The 19,562-nt window shown below is 52.0% G+C and overlaps 2 protein-coding genes and 2 long non-coding RNA genes across 8 annotated transcripts; 1 reads left to right on the forward strand and 3 right to left on the reverse strand.

Moving 5' to 3' along the window:
• Positions 1–839: 839 nt before the first annotated feature.
• On the reverse strand, positions 840–3,266 carry SLC61A1 (solute carrier family 61 member 1). The gene is made up of 2 exons (XM_025930209.2): positions 3,064–3,266; positions 840–2,444 (listed from the first exon to the last, which is right to left on the reverse strand). Exon 2 carries the CDS (start codon positions 2,424–2,426, stop codon positions 1,074–1,076), a length of 1,353 nt encoding a protein of 450 aa, XP_025785994.1. The 5' UTR covers positions 2,427–2,444; positions 3,064–3,266; the 3' UTR covers positions 840–1,073.
• Positions 3,267–6,764: 3,498 nt separating this feature from the next.
• LOC147579146 (uncharacterized) lies at positions 6,765–10,702 on the reverse strand. 5 transcript variants are annotated; one of them, XM_086713269.1, is made up of 3 exons: positions 9,266–10,702; positions 8,779–9,028; positions 6,765–7,663 (listed from the first exon to the last, which is right to left on the reverse strand). In XM_086713269.1, exon 1 carries the CDS (start codon positions 10,159–10,161, stop codon positions 9,655–9,657), a length of 507 nt encoding a protein of 168 aa, XP_086569395.1. In that variant the 5' UTR covers positions 10,162–10,702; the 3' UTR covers positions 6,765–7,663; positions 8,779–9,028; positions 9,266–9,654. The 5 variants fall into 5 exon arrangements, with proteins under 5 accessions (XP_086569395.1, XP_086569399.1, XP_086569396.1 ...); XM_086713273.1 differs by lacking the exon at positions 8,779–9,028 and having other exon boundaries at positions 9,353–10,702; XM_086713270.1 differs by having other exon boundaries at positions 6,765–9,028; positions 9,353–10,702.
• On the forward strand, positions 9,002–12,445 carry LOC147579147 (uncharacterized). The gene is made up of 3 exons (XR_015253609.1): positions 9,002–9,154; positions 9,569–9,810; positions 10,335–12,445. It is a non-coding gene; the product is annotated as an uncharacterized LOC147579147 (long non-coding RNA).
• Positions 12,446–13,684: 1,239 nt separating this feature from the next.
• Positions 13,685–19,470, reverse strand: LOC147579148 (uncharacterized). The gene is made up of 2 exons (XR_015253610.1): positions 19,425–19,470; positions 13,685–14,069 (listed from the first exon to the last, which is right to left on the reverse strand). It is a non-coding gene; the product is annotated as an uncharacterized LOC147579148 (long non-coding RNA).
• Between the last annotated feature and the right edge of the window lie 92 nt (positions 19,471–19,562).

The raw sequence follows: 19,562 nt of genomic DNA on the forward strand, positions 1-19,562 counted from the left end.
TGTCAATCCCTTTCCAAAACGGGTGGGTCCCCCATGCCCGGCTCAAGCACATTCCAGGACATAACCTTGAGCCTGCCCTCCCTTCATCCCCACCTTTTTAAAAGCTGGCTCTGCTTCCTCTGACAAGCCTGGGTTTTGGTGGGAGGAGGAAAGGCAGATACCATCAGGTGAGGCAGGGAGGGGCCCACCAAACTGGTGTTCCCACTGGTACTGTTTCCTGCCCTGATGGCTTCCTCACCCTCACTCAGGCTGGGTGGGGAAGAGTCAGGTACAGACAAGATGTCCCAGTCCCTCAGCCATTCACTGTTCTCTCCCCTTGGCATGCCCTTCACTTAGGTTGCATGCAAGGATACAGGACAGAGGACCTGGTGAGCCCCGGTGGTGCTGGACAAATGGTGCATTCTGCCAGGTAGCGTACACGGGCTGAGCTCCAAGTTGTTTCTGCAGGAAGGTCCCAGATTGTCCCAAGGGGGTGGTCACAGAAGCAACTCAAACCTCTAGAATCTTTGTTCAGTGATGTGGGCATTCACCCCACATCCTCCAGACACGGTCTCACCCTGGATGTGGAGCAAGGGTCTTGCTGGGCAACTAGAAAGGGTACCTGTCTCCAGGGTAACAAGATCTAGAAGATCTAGAGGCCTCAAGCATTTCCCACCCATTTCTGCTACGAGGCAATGCTACGGCTCTCAGTTTATATATACTGGAGACAGTCTTAGCGAGGCTAGAAATACAAATATCGTCTGCTGGCAACCCCATCTCTATCCTCAAACTCTCCAGCTGCCCACTCACCAGAAACTACTGATGTGGGTACAGGTGAGGGTAAGTGAATCCAATCAATGATCAATTAAAAGTGTTTATTTTTAAATGGAAAGGGAGTAACACAGAGGCAACTTCTGGCATCTTCTTTCTAGGCCATCACCCCCACGTGCTCTCCAGCTCAAAGCACTGGCGGGAGGGGCCCCGGGACAGGCTGAGGGCCCAGACAGCTGCGAAGGCAGTCACAGAGAGATCTGTACAATTCTAGAGAGGTGGGATTCAAGAGTCCTTCCCAGCCTCCTCATCCTGGAGCAGGGCTAGAGCTCAGGGGCATAGGGCTCTCCGGTGGGCGAGGGCACTCGCAGCTCAGCATTGTGCCTTACCACGGTGAAGAGCCCCACCACCGCTAGCAGGGCCATCACCATGACGGCAGAGCAGATGCTGAACATGTTCCGAGTGCCCGTTTTGTGATCGCTGTCATGGAGGACTAGGAGCCCCAGGCAGGCCAGTAAGTGCAAGGGCACCCGGAACCAGTTGAGTACGCCAGCTTGCTCTGTCTCAGGGATCACCTTTCTCCGCAGGAAGCTCATGCTGGGAAAGTATAGCCCGCAGGCCAATTCGATAAGTAGGAAGGCTATGAAGGACTCCACTGGATTCTCCTGGCCTGGGCTGGTGGAGAAAGTCAACATGAAAAGGGAGAAGACGACGATGAGGACAGCAAGGGAGAGTAGGTGCATGGGCTGAAGGTGGTACCTCTTGGAGGTAGCGATGCGGTACAGGGAAGAGCCAAGCAGGCTGGCTGCCATGAAACTGGAGAAGACGATGCCCAGCGGGGCCCCATGTGGGTCCAGCACAGGTGTCCAGAGGAAGACAAAGATGAAGATGACACTCTCAAACAGGGCTTGTATGGTGCCTAGCAGTAGCACGCGGCGGTCTGACAGGAGACAGCGGAGGCCTCCGGCACAAGTCCTTGAAAAGGCACGCTGCCGATCATAGTTCTCTCCCCAGTTATGAAGGGCCAAGGCCCCAGCCAGAGCCAAAAGAGGGATGGCAGCCACGAAGGGCGCTACAGGCCCCAGCCCCATCCAGCAGGCCACAGCCTCGGCTGCCACGCCTGCCACTACAGCCAGCACATGGTTCCAGAAGGCAGCTCGGGCAAAGGTAGCTGGGATCCACTCAGCAGGGAAGTCATGGCGCTCCACGTGTTCATGGATGTACCAAGCCTCAAAGGCAGAGAAGAGCAGGGCGGTGGACAGCCCACCAAGTGCTCGGCCCATCAGCAGCACAAAGTAGTCCCAAGAGAGTTTGGTTAAGCAGCATAGAGAGTAAGTGAGGGAGAAGAGGACACAAGACTTCTTGCGACCCAGCCAATCCACAAGGGAGGAGGCCACCAGTCCAAAAAGGACTGTGGAGGCAAGGCCACAGACATAGAGGATGGCAATCTGACCCTCCAGGAAGTGGTAATGCTGATACAGTTTATAGAGGTAGGGGGCCTGGAGCCAGTCAGCTGCCAGGGCCAGGAAGTAGACCTGATAGAAGTCCAGTTGAAACCGAAGGAAGGAGGGGTTGCTGCAGGCCCTTCCAGGGGGCTTAGCCTGGCATCTTGACAACTCCAATCCTAGGCAGGAGGCCAGGAGGACCACAAAGGCAAGGTAGGCAGTCACCAGCATGGCGGGCCCCCGGACGACCTAGAGAAGGAGGGGTGGGGGTAGGGTGAGAGTCACATCCATTGCCCAGGTAGCACTGTCAAGGGGCTGGGTGTCTAAGCAGAAGGCAGTTCCACCCAACCCCCCCCCCCCCCCCCCCCCCCCGCCAACTGCATTTCCCCACCCCTCAACTCCACTCCTCTAGAGCTCAGACCGGAGGGACCAGTTGGGTGGGTGGGAGGAGTGGCCCGCCAGAGCCGTCTCCTAGGACACGGTGGGGCAAGGAGGGGTAAGAGGAGAGGGGAGAAGACTGAGCACTCGCCCCACCCTTGCCTGGCAGAGCAAAGAGGGAGTCCCTTCCATACAATAATTCCGGCCCCACGAGTTAAAGGGATGCTGCCCTCTTCTTCCACGACAGCTTCTGCATACTTCTATTACCTCCCATTCCCTCTGGAGAGCTCGTTTTAGCCCTCAAAGTCTTTCCATCGGTCCAGGGCATCCCTCCTGCCCGCGCTGGCCTCCCGATTTGCTTCAGGGTCACGCGCGAGCATCTCGGGTTCCCCCTCCTCCAGGTCTTAGGCAACCCCCTGCGCCCCCTAGCCCCCGCCCAGCGCCCCGTCGCCGCCACACCCACTCGCGCCTCGCCCAGACCCCGTCTCACCTGCTGCCCCGGTCTGCGGGGACGCCCCGGACACGTCCGGCTCCAGGCCGCCCGGACGCCCTGCTCGCTCTACCTCCGGCTCCGGTTCGGGTTCCAGCAGCTTGCCCGCCTCTCAGCCTGCTTCCGGGAGCCGGGTAGGCCTCTGGCCGCCGCCATGATGGCCCCCTCACGTGACGGGGCGCGGCGCTCAAGCTCCACCCCTGCTCCGCCTTCTGCCCCCCCAACCTCTGCTAAGAGCCCAACTCTCGACGCCCGCAGTAAAGAGTAGAGGCAGTAGTAGTTGCTACTGTGGCTCCTACCCCCTTCGCTGTTTTCCCGTGACACCCGCTTCTTCGACTCCCTGGTGCCTGTGGGGCCGCCCTGAAATAAGGATCCATTTTTTCTCTCCCTCCGCAACATGGAGAATGCCCGCAGTCCCGCAGACTCGCGGGCTGGCGCTTCCTAAGAAATGTCGCTACCCCGAGCCGAGCCGGCTCCTCGGTTTCCCTCTTTCTCACAGTAGCGACCGCCAGGCCCGACGTCAGTATGGCCCAGACACCTGAGGGAGGCAGTGTGGTGTAAAGGACTTTGGACTCGGGCTTGCAGCCGGGCTAAGGCTCAAATCGCACCCCTGTCACTTACCACAGCGTGGCCTCGGGCAAGCCACATTACTTCTCAGTGTCCCAATTCCTTTGTCTGCAGTCACAGGAGAGCAGTGCACAAATTAAAAAGGCTCAAGTTCAGCCTTGGTGCTGAACGCCCACCTTCTGCCACTTACCTAAGCTGTGTTACATTGGAAAGATTATTTAACCCGTCTCCTGTCTTACTGTTATTTCCAGTGGCTTCCCATCTCATTAACTGTAAAAGTCAGAATCTTTATAATGACCTACAAAACCTTCTATCCTCTGTTCCTCTACTACTTCTCTGATTTCATCTACAATTCTCCCTTTAGAGTCTTTCTACTCCGTCTATACTGGCTACCTCCCGGGCCTTTGCACACTGTGGCCTGCAAGGTTCTGGTTCTTCTCCCAAATACCCACATGGTTCCCTCCCTCGGCCCCTCCAGTTCTCTGTTCACATGTCACCTTATCAGACCTTCCTGAGCCATCCTGCTTAAAATAGCAACACCACCACATTCACCACAGCAATCCACCTGCTATCCTTCCAGCCTCTATTCACCTTTGCTGCATTTTCCCCATACTTCACACCATCTGGCACACTATGTGTTTTGCTGATTTACTGTCTCTTCTCCTTACAAATTTTTATCTATTTGTTCACTTGTATTCCCAGTAGTTAAAACAGTTATTGGGGAGGTGCCTGGCTGGCTCATCTGGAAGAACATGTGGTCGTGAGTTTGAGCCCCAAGTTGGGTGTAGAGATTACTATAAAAAAGAAATAAAGTGGGGCTCCTGGGTGGCTCAGCTGGTTAAGCGTCCGACTTCAGCTCACGTCATGATCTCATGGTTCGTCGGTTTGAGCCCCAGGTCGGGCTGTGTGCTGACAGCTCAGAGCCTGGAGCCTGCTTCGGATTCTGTATCTCTCTCTCCCTGCCCCTCCCTCTCCCGCACGCTGTCTCTTTCTCAAAAATAAATAAACATTAAAAAATTTAAGAAAGTTAAGAAACAGTTATTGGTAAGTACAAAGGATTCAGTAAATAAAATATTTGATGACTGAATAAGTTAATCCAGATAAGTTACTCTAAAAAGTATTGGCCCATATTAGCTGGTAACACTCATCAAACGGTTATCATGTACCTAAGCTCTGTTTTAAGAATTCTTGGGCTGTCTGCTGCAGATGAATTATTTAACTGTCACAAACAACCCATGAGGTAGGTACTATTATTATCCTTGAGAGTTGGCAAGGTTAAATAATGTGCCCAGAGTCACGTGATAAGAGGTAGGGTTAGAACTGGGACCCAGGTCTTTCCAATTCCACACTCATAGTTTCTGAGAAGATTAAATGAGTTCACTCACTTGCACAGGTGATTGGCAAGTGTTGGTTTCCTTCATACTAAAGTTTGGAGGGTAGAGGGTGGGAGAGTCTGGGATCATATCTTGAGAAATACTTTCTTACGATAAGGTAAACAGCGAAGATTTATATCTACAAGTTCCAAAGTGCCTTTATTCCTAACTGGCACCCTCCTACAGAGGGTGGTTCCCATAGGGAACCCAGGGCTTCCCCCATGGGCTTCCCAGGGGAAGTGGTTCCCATGCATTCATCTAGAAACACAAAGCCTCAAAAACCATGATTTCTGCAAGGTCATTCAGTGAGTGAGGGCAAAGGCAACCCAAATGCTCTCCATCCCATTCCCGGACTGAAGCTCCTTGGACTCGTGTCACCCATTTCTTTTGGGGGTGGAGGTCATCCTGAATGAAGGCAGGAATGGGACAGGATGGCCTTGCATTCCTGGCCTTCTGTTTTCCAGGAGGGAGGCCAGTTTTCCTCCATTGTTGAATCGCATTTTGCTCAGAAGCACCTGGCAGAAAGAGACTTACAGCAAGATTACATTATTTTGGATTATTTTTGTTTATTGTGGGACATATTAAAAATATGTTTAGTCTTTTTTAAATGTTTTTTATTGATTTTTGAGAGAGAGAGAGAGAGAGAGAGAGAGAGAGAGTGAGGAGGGGAGGGGTAGAAAGAGAATGAGACACAGAATCTGAAACAGACTCCAGGCTCTGAGCTGTCAGCACGGAGCCTGATGTGGGGCTGGAACCTATGGACCGTGAGATCATGACCTGGACTGAAGTTGGTCGCTCAACTGACTGAGCCACCCAGGGGCCCCAAAGTATGTTTAGTCTTTTTTTTTTTTTTAAAGTTTATTTATTTATTTTTGAGGGTGGAGAAGGGGCAGAGAGAGAGGGAGAGAGAGAATCCCAAGCAGGGATCCCAATGCGGGATTCAAACCCATGAACTGTGAGATCATGATCTGAGCCAAAATCAAGAGTCTGATGCTTAACTGACTTACCACCAGGCAGATACCCCCAAAATATGGGTAGTCTTTTTTTTTAATTTTTAAAAGTTTTTAAAATTTGGGGCGCCTGGGTGGCTCAGTTGAGTGTCCAACTTTGGCTCAGGTCATGATCTCACGGTTCGTGGGTTCAAGCCCCGCATTGGGCTCTGTGCTGACAGCTTGGAGCCTGGAGCCTGCTTTGGATTCTGTGTCTCCCTCTCTCTCTGCCCTTCCTAGGCTCTCTCTCTTTCTCTCCCTCTCTCTCAAAAATAATAAATAAACATTAAACAATGTTTTAAAGTTTTTAAATTTATTTTTGAGAGGGAGAGAAAGCAAGTAAGCAAGGGAGGGGCAGAGAGAGAGGGAGAGAGAATCCCAAGCAGGTTCTGTGCTGTCAACACAGAGCCTGATGTGGGGCTCAAACTCACGAACCATGAGATCATGACCTGAGGTAAAGCCAAGAATCAGATGCTTACCCAACTGAGCCAACCAACCGCCCCCAAAATATGTTTAGTCTTAAAGCTCCTCTGTCACCTCAGAACTGTGAAAAACAGCTGGGAAAGTTCCTAAACATGGGAAATGTGCCAGCAGAGGACTGGAGGGGATAAAAGGCAGCCTGTGAATACAACATATCTCTAGAAGATGCTTCTAGCAGACTGCAAGGAGGGCTGAGGTCTGTGTATTGGGGAGGCACAGGGGAAGTCCTAGTTTTCAGGGAAGGTGGGAGGGTGGTCTGGGAATATTGAGGGACTGTGCTTACCAGAGGAGCAACATGTAAAACTTTTATTATGAAAATGTTTAAACATACACACAGGTAGAGAGCAGAGTTCTATGAACCCCTACATAGTTAATTCAATAATACAATTCTGTCACTTCGTTGCTTCTATTCCTTTAATTCCGTCCTTTTTTTATCTGCCCAAATATTTAAAAGTAAGTATGTCACTTCACTCCATACTTCAGTATGCACCCCTAGGAAATAAGGCCCTTTTCTTACAAAACCCTGAAGCCATTTTATGTCTAACAAAATCAATACTGACTCCTTGGCATTCTCCAGTCCGTAAGTAAAAGGCTCCAACTGTCTGAAACTGTCTTTTTACAATTGGGTTATCCAATCAGGAACCAAAAGAGTCCACATGCCCCATATAATAGTAGTCCTTTTATGTCCTCTCTCAATTTTCCCCCCTAGCCATTGACTAGTTGAAGAAATTGAGCCACATTTCCTTGAAAAGTTCCCACTCTCTGGATGTGTCTTCTTACTTCCTCGTTGTGTCATTTAAATTGTTCCTCCATCCCTGATATTTCCTGTTAAATGGAGGTTGGTTTTAGAGGTTTGATTAGAATCATGTTCAGTTTTGTGTGTGTGTTTGTTCCTTTGTTTGGCAAGAGTCTTTCATGGGTGGTGCTGAGTGCTTCAGATTGCATCACCCCAGGAGGTACACAGTAGAGGGGTTATACCCCTTTTAGTGATGGTAAGATTCCTCAGTGGGGTTAGGTGGTCACGGCTTGATTCCTCCATTGTAAAGTTCACCATCAACCATCATCTTTGGTTTCATCCATTCATGATTCTTGCTTTGATCAATTATTTGATCAAGGGCTGCCCAATGATTTTTCTAATTCCGTATTCCTTCCACATTAGCTGGAATTCTTCTTAAGAGCTATTTGGCTACCCTGAAATATAGTTTATACAGCACAGGCAGCATAAATACCTAATTGTTTTTTTTTCCCCAAAGATTTTATTTTTACATAATCTGTATACCCAACGTGGGGCTTGAGCCTACAACCCCAAGATCAAGAGTCACACACTCCACCAACTGAGCCAGCCAAGCACCCCAATTCTTTTTCTTTTTAATTGCCAATTTTCAGAATAAGAAATTGGAAGAAACATCATTTTTTAAAAGTTTGGGCTTGGAGCTGAGTTGAGATGGATGGCCTAGATGGTGGGGAAAGGAAGGACAATTCTGGTAGCTGTGTCCAGCTCTGCTCACTCCAGGGCATGGGATGTGTGTGAGACAGACAGACATCAGAGGACTCAGTGTCCTGGACCTTGTGCAGTAATGAGATGGGCATGACACAGGCATGGTGTAGGGGCACCTGCAGGACCCAGGGAGAGAGAGAGAAAGCCAGATTTGGGGAGGCAGAAAGAGATAGGAAATGAATACACAGCTAGACCCAGAAGATTGGAAGGGAGGCAAGCACAGAAAGGGAAATAGAAATGGAAGAGATTGAGAATGAAATGCACCAGAAGCAGAACAGGATAGAAAAGCAGAGAGAGGGGAGTTTGGCTGGCTCTGTCAGTGGAGCGTGCGACTCTTGATCTCCGGGTCCTGAGTTCGAGCCTGATGTTGGGCGTAGAGCTTGCTTAGAAAAAGAGAGAGATAAGGTGGATCGAAAGACCAAGGAAGAAAATAGAGGTGAAGACACAAACTGAGACCGGGAAGGGGGAAAGAAAAAGACATATATGTTAAATAGACTTTACATTAGATGGGGAAATAGAAGGAGGGAGAAATAGAAGGATAGAAAATGAGGAAGGCTGATGTAGAGGCAAAGTTAAGTGAAGGCAGAACCTCCCAATGACAGAAAGAAGGAAATAGAAATGGAGAGAGTGATGTAGAAAGACAGAAGGAAGGGTACACAGAAAGATAAACAGATAGAAAGGAAAGCTCAAAAGAGTCCCAGAGAAGGAGGCCGAGAAAGAGAACATTGAAACAGACTGATGTCAGAGGACTTGAGTGTGGAGGGATGCTTAGGGGTTTTTAGCTTAGGGTCCAGCCCTGAGCAGATACCTGGGGCTCTTACTTCCAGCTTCCTCTTGGTGGCTTCTCCAAACTCAGGTCCTATCCACAGGGACAGGGTATTTTCACTTAGCTATATGGATGGGATCACTGAGACCAGACTTCCCAGCTTCCCTTATCCCCATGCCAGATGAGCATGGATGTAACAGAGGGGATTATTGCTGGAAGATTGAGGTCATGACACTGCGCGAGCACTCAGAGATTTGAAAGACAAGACATCCAGGCAGAGAACTCCAGGTTCCTAGAAGCAAAGGACCATGAAGGATGTCATGATATCCAAGGGGAGGGAAGAGCCAAGAACCCTCTGCTCAGCCTTCTCCTCTGGTCTAAGAGCCACTGACCTTCTTTGCCTGACTCAGGATGAGAGGTAAGGGGTCCACAGACTTTTGGGTCAGTAAGGGATACGGGTGGAGGCCCAAGTGGCAAGAGGCAACCCCTGGACAAAGGGCCCCCTACTGCCTCTAAAGGAGGGATGTACCTTATCCATGAGAACTGCAGAGAAGATGAGCCAAGAAGGATGTCCAGCAGAGGCTGACTACAGGAAGAAAATGGCCAACTTCCTCACCTTCCGAGGCCTTGAGGGAGGCTCTGAGAAGCATGCTTTCCATTTCAGAAGTTGCAGAAGAGAAGGTTCTAGAACCAACAGGAGCAGGCCTAGAAACTAACATCAAAGCAGATGCCCCGCTCTCAGGGACTATGGGGGATGCGCGGGGGCTCTGAGCAGTCTTCTGCCTCTACCTGTCTGGGTGAGGGGTTTAGCTGATGCCTCTCCTCACTCCAGAGCTTCTGCTTCCCTCCAGAGGAAGCAGCTGGCAGAAGTGCTCCAGGAGACCAGACCGACAGCCTCTCAGAGGGGCAGCAGTCCAGCTAGACTATGAGACAGTGCCTCTGAGAGGTGCGTTGTCCCCGGAAGCAGCGGCTGCAGCGGCCAGTGGAGCCTGGAGGAGCCCCTGGGCCACAGCCACAGCTGTCACTGCAGCCCAGGCAGGAGCTGGGACAGGCAGCTCGGCCTCTGGAGCAAGGGTAAATTGGGCAAGGTGAGGGGTGGCAGCAGGTCACGTGCGGACCAGTGCACAAGACACAGGAGCTGTGGGGACAAGTCAGGGGAGGACAGGCAGGGCAGGGGGGGCAGGAGCAGGTACAGGGTGGGCCAGGAAGACAGGGGCAGGAGGGGCAGGTAGCTGCATGAGAGGGATAGGCAGTGCAGGAGCAGGTGGGAGGAGGACAGCTAGGGCAGGGGCAAAAACAGGCGGAGGGGGGACAGGACAGACAAGGGGCGGCAGCTGGTGCGGCGTGCCCAGAGGGTGTAGGGGGCTGTTGGTGGGTGGCCTTCTTGTTGCGAGGGCCCAAGCGTAGGCCGAGGGAGAAGTCCATTCAGCTGCAGGAGCGGCCAGGCTGGGGGTTGGGTGAAGGGAAGGGCAGGGGTGAAGTAGGAGGGGCAGACTGACAGAGGCAGGGGTGGGGGCAGGATTAAACCTAAGACACTGCTGAGCCTTTGCTGATCCTGCTGGGAGCTCAGACCTCCCCAGCCAGCCCTCCCCCTCCAGGCCAGCCCAGGGATGTTCTCCTGCCACGCTCCCTTCCACCGAAAACCCTCCAGCTGCACCAGACCAGAACGTGTTCTTCAAATACGACATGCGCTCTCATGCCTCCAGTCCTTTGTTCCCACTGTTCCTTCTGCTCTGCTCAGCGTGCCCTTTTCTTTTCTCCACCTGGTGAGGTCCTCTCATCTCTGAAGTCTTCCACTTTATTCCATCAAAAGGTTTTTCTCGAGCTCCAGGCACCTGACCCCTGCCTGTTTAAGGACCCCTGCCCATCACCCTTGTGCCCTGATGGCCAGAAAAGCTGCGGCCAGAGCTCCCAGACAGTCCCCAGAGGGGATTTAGGGAACCAGCAGCAGCAGCAGCAGCAGCCCCCAGCAGAAGCTGTCTGACACCGAACCAGGGAAGTTGGCGGGAGCTGGCAGTGGAGGGAGGATGCCTGTGTTCTGGGGATTTCCACACAGGGCAGTTCCCAGGTGTGGGTGTAGGGGTGCTCAGATGTCTCTGGGAGATTGACAACCAGCCTGGACAGTTATTGTTTGAGAACTTATCATATATCGGGTAGTGAGTAAGACAGCGAGGTTGCCTCTTTTATAGAGCTCCCATAAAAGTGAGGGCTCGGGCAGGGTGGGGACCAAAACCAAACAGGTAAATAAAGAAAATACATGAGCTCTTTTTTCAGAGCATGAGAACGACTGTGAGAAACCCAGGCTGCCCGGATCAGAAGTGGCTCCGAGAGGCCAGTCCATCAGCAGGGCCAGGTAGCCAGCCCTCAAAAGTCAGGTATGCTGGCACTTAAGGCTTGGGGGGAGATAAAGTGTCAAGTCCTAGCAGACCAGGGGAGAGCTGCCTGAGAATGAATGGAACCCAGGTGGCCAGGCTGTGGAGACAAGCAAAGCTGAGGAGGGGGTAAGGAATGTGGGAGGTTGCCATCTAAAACTGGGTGGTCAGAGAAAGTGTCACTGAGAAGGGATATTTTAGCAAAGACCTGAAGGAAATGAGGCAAAGAGCTATGGAGATGTCTAGTGGAAGAACACTGGGGCAGAGGCGGGGTTAGGCAGTCACACATGACCATGGGACTGGGGGTGAGGGGCAGAGTCATAATGGCACTGGTAGAGAGCAGGGCAGGGGCCTCAACATGCAAGGCCCTGGCACTCACAGCAGGGGCTTGGATCTTGTTCCAGTAAAAGGGAAAAACGCTGAGGGTTTTAGGCAACAGAGTGTACAGTTCTTCTTGGTCCTACGCCTGCCCCTGTTTAGAATGTTCTTCTTCCTGCATAATTGGAAAACTGCACTTTGGAAAACAGTCAGGCATTATTTGATAAATTGAAATTGCCTGTACATACACTTTGACTGTTAGGGTTTTTTTTTTTTTAATGTTTTAATTTTATTCTTTAGAGAGAGAGAGAGAGCATGAGTGGGAGAGAGGCAGAGAGAGAGGGAGACACAGAATCCATTATTTCTTTAAAAAAAATTTTTTTTAATGTTTACTTATTTTTGACAGAGAGAGAGACAGAGCATGAGCAGGGAAGGGCAGAGAGAGGGAGACACAGAATCCGAGGCAGGCTCCAGGCTCTGAGCTGTCAGCACAGAGCCCGACGTGGGGCTCGAACTCACAGACCATGAGATCACGACCTGAGCAGAAGTCAGACGCTCAACCAGCTGAGCCACCCAGGCTTCCCAAGGGAGACACAGAATTCACAGCAGGCTTCAGGCTCCAAGATGCCAGCACAGAGTCTGACAATGCTGAGGGCTCAAACTCACAGACCGTGAGATCATGACCTGAGCCAAAGTCAGACACTCAACCGACTGAGCCACTCAGGTGCCCGTTTTTTGTATTTTTTAAGTAGGCTCCATGCCCCACATGGAGCCTAATATGGGGCTTTGAACTCATGACCAAGATCAAGCCCTGAGCTGAGATCAAGACATAAGCTGAGGGGCACCTGGGTGGCTCAGTCGGTTAAGTGTTTGACTTCAGCTCAGGTCATGATCTCACATTCGTGCGTTCAAGCCCTCAGTTGGGCCCTGTGCTGACAGCTCAGAGTCTGGAGCCTGCTTCAGATTCTGTGTCTCCCTCTCTTTTTGCCTCTCCCCTGCTCACACCCTGTCTCTCTCTCTCTCTCAAAAATAAACATTTAAAAAATTATATATAGGGGCGCCTGGGTGGCGCAGTCGGTTAAGCGTCCGACTTCAGCCAGGTCACAATCTCACGGTCTGTGAGTTCGAGCCCCGCGTCAGGCTCTGGGCTGATGGCTCAGAGCCTGGAGCCTGTTTCCAATTCTGTGTCTCCCTCTCTCTCTGCCCCTCCCCTGTTCATGCTCTGTCTCTCTCTGTCTCAAAAATAAATAAACGTTGAAAAAAAAAAACCTTTTATAAAAAAATAAAAAATAAAAAAATTATATATAAAAAAAACCCCTGAGCTGAGATCAAGAATCAGATGCTTTAACCAACTGAGCCACCTAAGCGTCCCCCTTTTATTTTTAATTTTTTAAATATATTTTTTAAAGTTTATTTATTTTGAGAGAGAGAGAGAGAGAGAGAGTGAGTGAAGGGGAGGGGCAGAGAGAGAGAGGAAGAGAGAAAATCCCAAGCAGGGTCCGCACTGTCAGTGCAGAGTATATAGGGCTCAAGCTCAAGAACTGTGAGATCATGACCTGAACCTAAACCAAGAGGTGAACACTCACCTGACTGAACTACCCAGGTGCCCCATTCCCCCCCCCCTTTTTTTTAAACGTTTATTTATTTTTGAGACAGAGAGAGACAGATCATGAACGGGGGAGGGGCAGAGAGAGAGGGAGACGCAGAATCCGAGGCAGGCTCCAGGTTCTGAGCCATCAGCCCAGAGCCCGACGCGGGGCTCGAACTCACGGACCACGAGATCGTGACCCGGGCTGAAGTCGGACACTCAACCAACTGAGCCACCCAGGCGCCCCTGCCCCATCCCTTTTTTTTTTTTTTTTTTCTCGTTTATTTATTTTTGGGACAGAGAGAGACAGAGCATGAACGGGGGAGGGGCAGAGAGAGAGGGAGACACAGAATCGGAAACAGGCTCCAGGCTCTGAGCCATCAGCCCAGAGCCGACGCGGGGCTCGAACTCACGGACCGCGAGATCGTGACCTGGCTGAAGTCGGACGCTTAACCGACTGCGCCACCCAGGCGCCCCGCCCCGCCCCGCCCCGCCCCGCCCCATCCCTTTTTAAACTAAGCTCTATGCCCGGTGTGGGGCTCGAACTCACAACCTCGAGATCAAGAGTCCCATGCTCTCCCAACTAAGCCAGCCAGGCGCCCCGTAACTCTTAGTTATATAGCCTGGAAGAACTCTTGCATGTATGTACTGGGAAACATGTACAAGAATGTTCTTGGCACCATTGTTTATGGTAGGCATACTGAAAACAACTCAAACATCTACCAACAGAATAAAAACGTCAATCATAAATTGTGATATATTCATGCATACCATGAAACAATAAAAAGGCAGTTAATATGCGAAAACTTGGATGTGTCTCACAAACAGGAAGTTGAACAAAAGAGGACACGAAAGAGTAATACAGTATCATTCCATTTACATAAACCTCAAAAACAGGCAAGATTAGGGTGCCTGAGTGGCTCAGTGGAGCGTGCAACTGTTGATTTCAGCTCAGGTCATGATCCCAGGGTTGTAGGATGGAGCCCTGCACCCGGCTCCGCGCTGAGTGTGGATTCTCTCTCTCCCTCTGCCCATCTCCCCTGTTCTCTCTCTCTCTGAAAAAAATAAAATAAAACAAAAGCAACATTTATTTTACAAAAGCAGGCAAGATTAAGCAATGGTATTTAGGGGTGCATACCTAGGTCTAAAACTATAAAGAAAAACCAGAAAATAGTCATCACAAAAGTCAGGATGGTGGTTACTTCTTAGGGGAGGCAGGGAATTGTGGGAAGAACACATGGGAGCTTCTGGAGTGCAGGAAATACTACTTTTTGACTTGCCCGGCAGTTAAATAGGTATTTGCTGTATTCCAGCTTACTCATACACTGTTCATAATATATTTATATATTCTGTATAGAAAGAGAAAATAAAGTACTGCTTTTTTCCCTCTGGTCCACGCCACCTTGCTCAGATCGTTATGCTGAAGTTAGATACTGCCTAGTCTCCTATACCTGACTTTTCCAACCAGATCTCAAGGACAGCCACCTTCCTTGTATTTTTGGCATCTCTCCATGCCTGGCATGAGGCAGATAATAAATGTTTGCTGAATTGGACTGAATTGAATTTCCCAAGTCTCTCATCCCATAGAGAGAGGGGAAGCTACAGAAGGGGAGGGAGCCGGCTATGGCAAAGAGCCCTCGGGACCACCAAGACCTGGGTTCCCATCTCAGCTTTGGCATTTCCCAGCTGTGTGATTTGGGCACGTTGCTGTTAACCACTCTGGTTCTCAGCTCTCTCTTCTGTGAAATGGGGCGATAATTGCTACCTCTCTGCACTGCTTTGTGGATTGAGTAAGGTACATGCGTAGCACAGCGCCTGGAACACAGTAAGTGCTCAACCAAGGGTAGCTTCCCAACCCCCTGGCCCCAGCCCCACATCTTTTCTTCAAAGGAGTCTGCTGGAAGGGGCAGCCAGACTTCAAAGATGGGCCCAGAGGGTGGGACAACATCTTTGGGGAGGCCCCTGAGGCTAAAGTGGAACTGTAGTCTGGTAGAGAGCTGGCAGACGGCGAGATCCAACTGAAGCTGAACGGATCCCAGGCAATTGGTGGGAGTTGGCAGATGAGGTAGGACACCAAGGTTCTGGGAGTTTCCATCCAGGGGAAGTCCCAGGTGTGGGTGCGGGGGTGCCAGGCTGGCCCCACCCAACACCCTTGCTCCAGGGGATGTGGACACAGGGAGGAAAGTGGGTCAGAGCAGGGCTGGAACTTAACTCCATTGGTCCCATGACCTCTTTGCCAGCTCCAGAGGCGGCACAGCCACAAAGAAGCCTGCTCCCTGCTCCAAAGGGCCTTCGATTCCTTTTCGCAGAAAGGAAGAACACTGGCACCTAGGTGTCTGGGCTAGAGGAAGTGGAAGCCCCCCAGTGGACAGAGGAGAGAGAACCCTTTAACCCCTGGACTGAGGTTCTGTACTAACCACTGCTACACCCACCCACGTGACGACTGGCAGACACCTGGAGCTCTCACCTCACACATACTCCAGGCAACCGTGGAGGCAGACATGATCCTAGTTCCAGGGAGTGGGACAGGTCAGGGCTGGATCAAGGAGGGGGAAGGTGCATGGCAGAACAGCTCTTAGGAGAAGGCTTTTCTGTCTGGTGAGGCTCCAGCTCCAGCTCCAGCTCCAGCTAGGCAAACACAGGAATCCCGCACTCTGGGGGACTTGGCAACAACGTGGGGCCTTGTTTTCTGTGTATAATCTGAGGCCTAAGCCTGTGGTTTCCTCTTCCCTATCTGTGCCTCTATTTCCCTTTCCGGAGGAGGAAATGAAGGAATGGCTGGAATCATTTCAAGGTGGGGTCACCAGGTGTCCCAGGGTCCCCCTTTGGCCATTATGACGTGCTTATCATCTCTCCCTTGTACCATATAAAAATCCAGGAGGGGAACAGACATGGCGGGGGATTCTCTTCTTTCTGAGGGGAGCAGGGTGGCTGGGAAGCAGGGCCCTGATTCCACAGGGCCTTTGCACATATTCTTTTGTTGCCCTCCTTTCTCTTTACTCTTCTCCTCAGTTTTTCCCAGAAGCCTTTCCTGATCTCCTTGGCTGGAGGAAAAATCTTCCTATTATCCATTCTCATTGTATACCTTATGTGTCTGTATACTAGTGATCACTTGCAATTTTGTGAATTATTTGGTTAACATCAGACTCCTCCCCCAGACTTTGAGCCTGCAGGGGCAGGAACCATACCTGGGTATTCATTCCCAGGGTCTAGTACTTGCTTGGCACACAGTGGATACTTAAAAAAGATTTGTTGAGATAATGAATAATGGATGTTCAGGGAAGAAACTCCTAGGATTGTTTAGGCTAGTCCCCAAATCCTGTGTTTCAAAATCAAGGCCTTTTTCTATATGGGGATCTAGGTGGTACCGAGGCTGGTTAGGACCTTCTACACACAAATTCATTCACTAGGAAAGCCAACAAACGGGCAAGTGGCAAAATAGCCCTGGTCATTGGGGCACCTGTGTGGCTCAGTCAGTTTTGGCTCAGGTCATGATCTCACAGTTCCTGAGTTCGAGCTTCACGTCAGGCTCTGTGTTGGACAGTGCAGAGCCTGCTTGGGATTCTCTCTCTCTCTCTCTCTCTCTCTCTCTCCCTCTCTCTCTTTCTCTGTCCCTCCCCCACTCATGTTGTCTCTGTCTCTCTTAAAATAAATAAATAAACTTAAAGAAAAAAAAGTGAAAATAGGCCTGGTCAAAGGGGTGGAATTGAGCAAGCACCTGGGGCAGGGCTGGCACCAACCTTGGCACGGAGGAGGCAGAGGGGGAGGAGGTGAGAGAGGAGAAGAGGAAAGGAAAAGAGAAGACACGTGTTGTACAAAACATGTTTTCATCACACTCTCCCTGGGTGCCCTGGGCTCCAACCTCCCATGGCACTTTGGTGCCTTAATGATGTCCTTGGGGGCTGTAACACAGCTCTCCCACCTCCCACAGACATCTGCCAGCCACCTCTGAGAGCGGCATAGGGCATTCTCCCCAGCACCAGAGTGGGCATGGGACAATCACCTATTCAGTGTCCTCCTTCTGGTGGGGAGGGGGTGAGGGTGACAATGGTGGGGGGAGCGGGTGCAAAATAGCACAGTTAGGGCAGGTGGGTCAGATGTCCTGTCCTCACAATCTCTCCTTTTGGTCTTTGTGATGAGGAAAGCCAAGGAAGCCTGGTATGGGCCTAGGGCCCCCAAGAAATGATTTCTCCAAGTTGCCCCGGGTGACCCAGTGGAACAATCACAAACAGAGTAAAGGCTAGAAACAGGGATGACAGAAGGGAAGGAGAAATGAGGGGAGCTCTCTCCACCAGCTTCCAGAATAGAAGGCCCTCTTTCCAAGCTTCCTCCTGGAATCCCTGGACAGAACACCGGTTCTACTGCAAGAGGGAGAGAAGAACCTGAACCCCTCACAATGTTCCACTTCCCCGATCCCCAGTCGGCCTGGCTGTTTGGTTTGACTTCCAAACAGACCCCAGTCATTGGGTCCCCGGGAGGGGCGGGGGCAGAGGCGCGGCAACACTGAGGGGAGGGGCCAGCACTGGGCGGGGCTTCCTGGGCATCGCCCCCTGGCTGCAGTCCTCGGCTGGGGACGCAGCAGGCCACCAGAAGGGAGGAGCCACAGTTACCAAAGACGGATGGATGGACAAACACCCACCAGAGACAAAGACAGGGGCAGACAGACAGACAAACCAAAACAAAGAGAAGGGCAGAGAGGGAGAGAATCCTAGATCTGCTCTTTCCAGTTTACCACAAGTGTTTGGTCCCCTGTTTAGCTTCCCTGTTCCCATCTGCCATTCCAGCTGCACAGTCTCAGAGCTCTAGCTCTTGGCCTGGGGACCAGCCCCTGAGCCCCCTTAAGGACGGGGGGGGGGGGGAATTGAGAGAGGAGATACCCAGCAGGGAGAGTGTCACGGGGGTGGTGCCTGGTTCTGTGTCAGGATGCCCAGCCAAGGGCTAGGGAGGGAGTGGTGCCCTTGCCCGGTCATGAGGACAGGAGACTCATTCACTGTAAACCAAGTTCAGATGTGCTGGGACAGGGAGGGGGAATTAGGGCCACATTCACAAACCGCAGTTGGGCCTGCCCTCCTTGCACCAGCCACCAGCAGCAGGGCTGGAGGGGTTAATTCTGCAGCCTCCTGGCAGGATCCCTGCCACACAGGCGGGTGCTATCCCACCCCAGCCTGGATGCCTGGGTCCAACTCCCTGACACTTGCCCCTCCCACGCTGCTGAGAGCTGCTCCCAGGGTAACCAAGCAAAGTCAACAGCAGCCAGGCCACCTGGGGACGGGACCCTGGAGTACCTATTCCCAGCTCTTTCCACCCCTGGAGTGAAAGAGAGGGCCTTGTCTGCACCCCCATCGACGCCTTCTGTTCTCCAGAGATAGCCACAGCATGCCCCTTCTTCCGCCCTCTCTATCAGCTGACTCTGGCTAACCAAAAGTGGCCTTTCCTAAGAGGGAGGACACCTGGGCCTCAGGGTGGCAGTGAGGACAGAGCAGAGTAATTTCTGTACGGAAAATGTGATGATGTGATCAGGAGTCCACATCCCCAGTGCTGGCCACCCTGGGATTGTTGCTGGGGGAAGGTCCTTTGGGCGCATCTCTCCAGCCCCGTCCAGCCCCGTCCTGCTACCGTTTCCCTTCTGTCTTCAGTAGAATGGAAATAAACCCCTGGGTTCCCACTCTAGGGCTAACAGTCTTTGGTGGTCATGTTGAAGTCAGAGAGTGTTCCCCATCAGACACTGACACTGACTCTGGGCATGCGCGCACGTGCACACACACACACACACACACACACACACACACACCCAGAGTCAACAACATTCGTGGCGCATCTACCAGGCAAGCAGGCGCTGGTTAAGGCAGACACACACCCTCTGCTTGGGCTTTCTCCCTCACACCCAGCCAGAGGCCCCTCCCACTCCCAGCTAAGTTTCCTCCTTCCCTGCTCGCCAGTCTCTCCCCCTCCAGATCCAAGCCCAAAGGTGGGGACAACTTTGGCAGCCAGGGACCCAGGCACCCTAAGTCCTGAGTTTACTCAAGGCAGGGTGAGATGACGAGGTCTTCGGGGGGGGGGGGGGGAGCCTCAGCACCGCCACCCTCCAATCCCACTAATTAAACCAGTTTGCTCCTGGGACCAAAGGACCATCTGGGATAGGCCAGGGGAAGTAGAGACTACTTTGACCTGCAGGTGGAGGCGAAGCAAAGGGTAAAGTCTGTGGCGTTTGCTCTGTCATACCCCTGCCCCACCATTCCACCCGGGGGATGGTGAGACTACAGCTCCCATCGCCTCCCTTCGGGAGGTAGCAGACACTGGCCACACTGAACCACACAGCCTGGCCAGAGAACTCAACCAGTCCCCCTAAATGGCAGGAAGAGGAAAAGTGCCAGAGAGAAAGGGTGGCATCATGGGCCCAGGACACTGACCTCGTCTGCCAGCCTTGCCCGGCCTCCTGGGGATGGAGCCACGGAAGCCCAGCAAATGGGAGGGGCAGAGACCCAGGCGTCCTGGGCTGCCCCGCCCAGTCCCCCTCCCACCCACCCCCGCCCCCCAGCCCCAGGGCA

Source organism: Puma concolor, chromosome B4, assembly GCF_028749965.1.
Source record: "Puma concolor isolate L17-30 chromosome B4, mPumCon1.1.hap2, whole genome shotgun sequence".
Taxonomy (NCBI): Eukaryota; Metazoa; Chordata; class Mammalia; order Carnivora; family Felidae; genus Puma; species Puma concolor.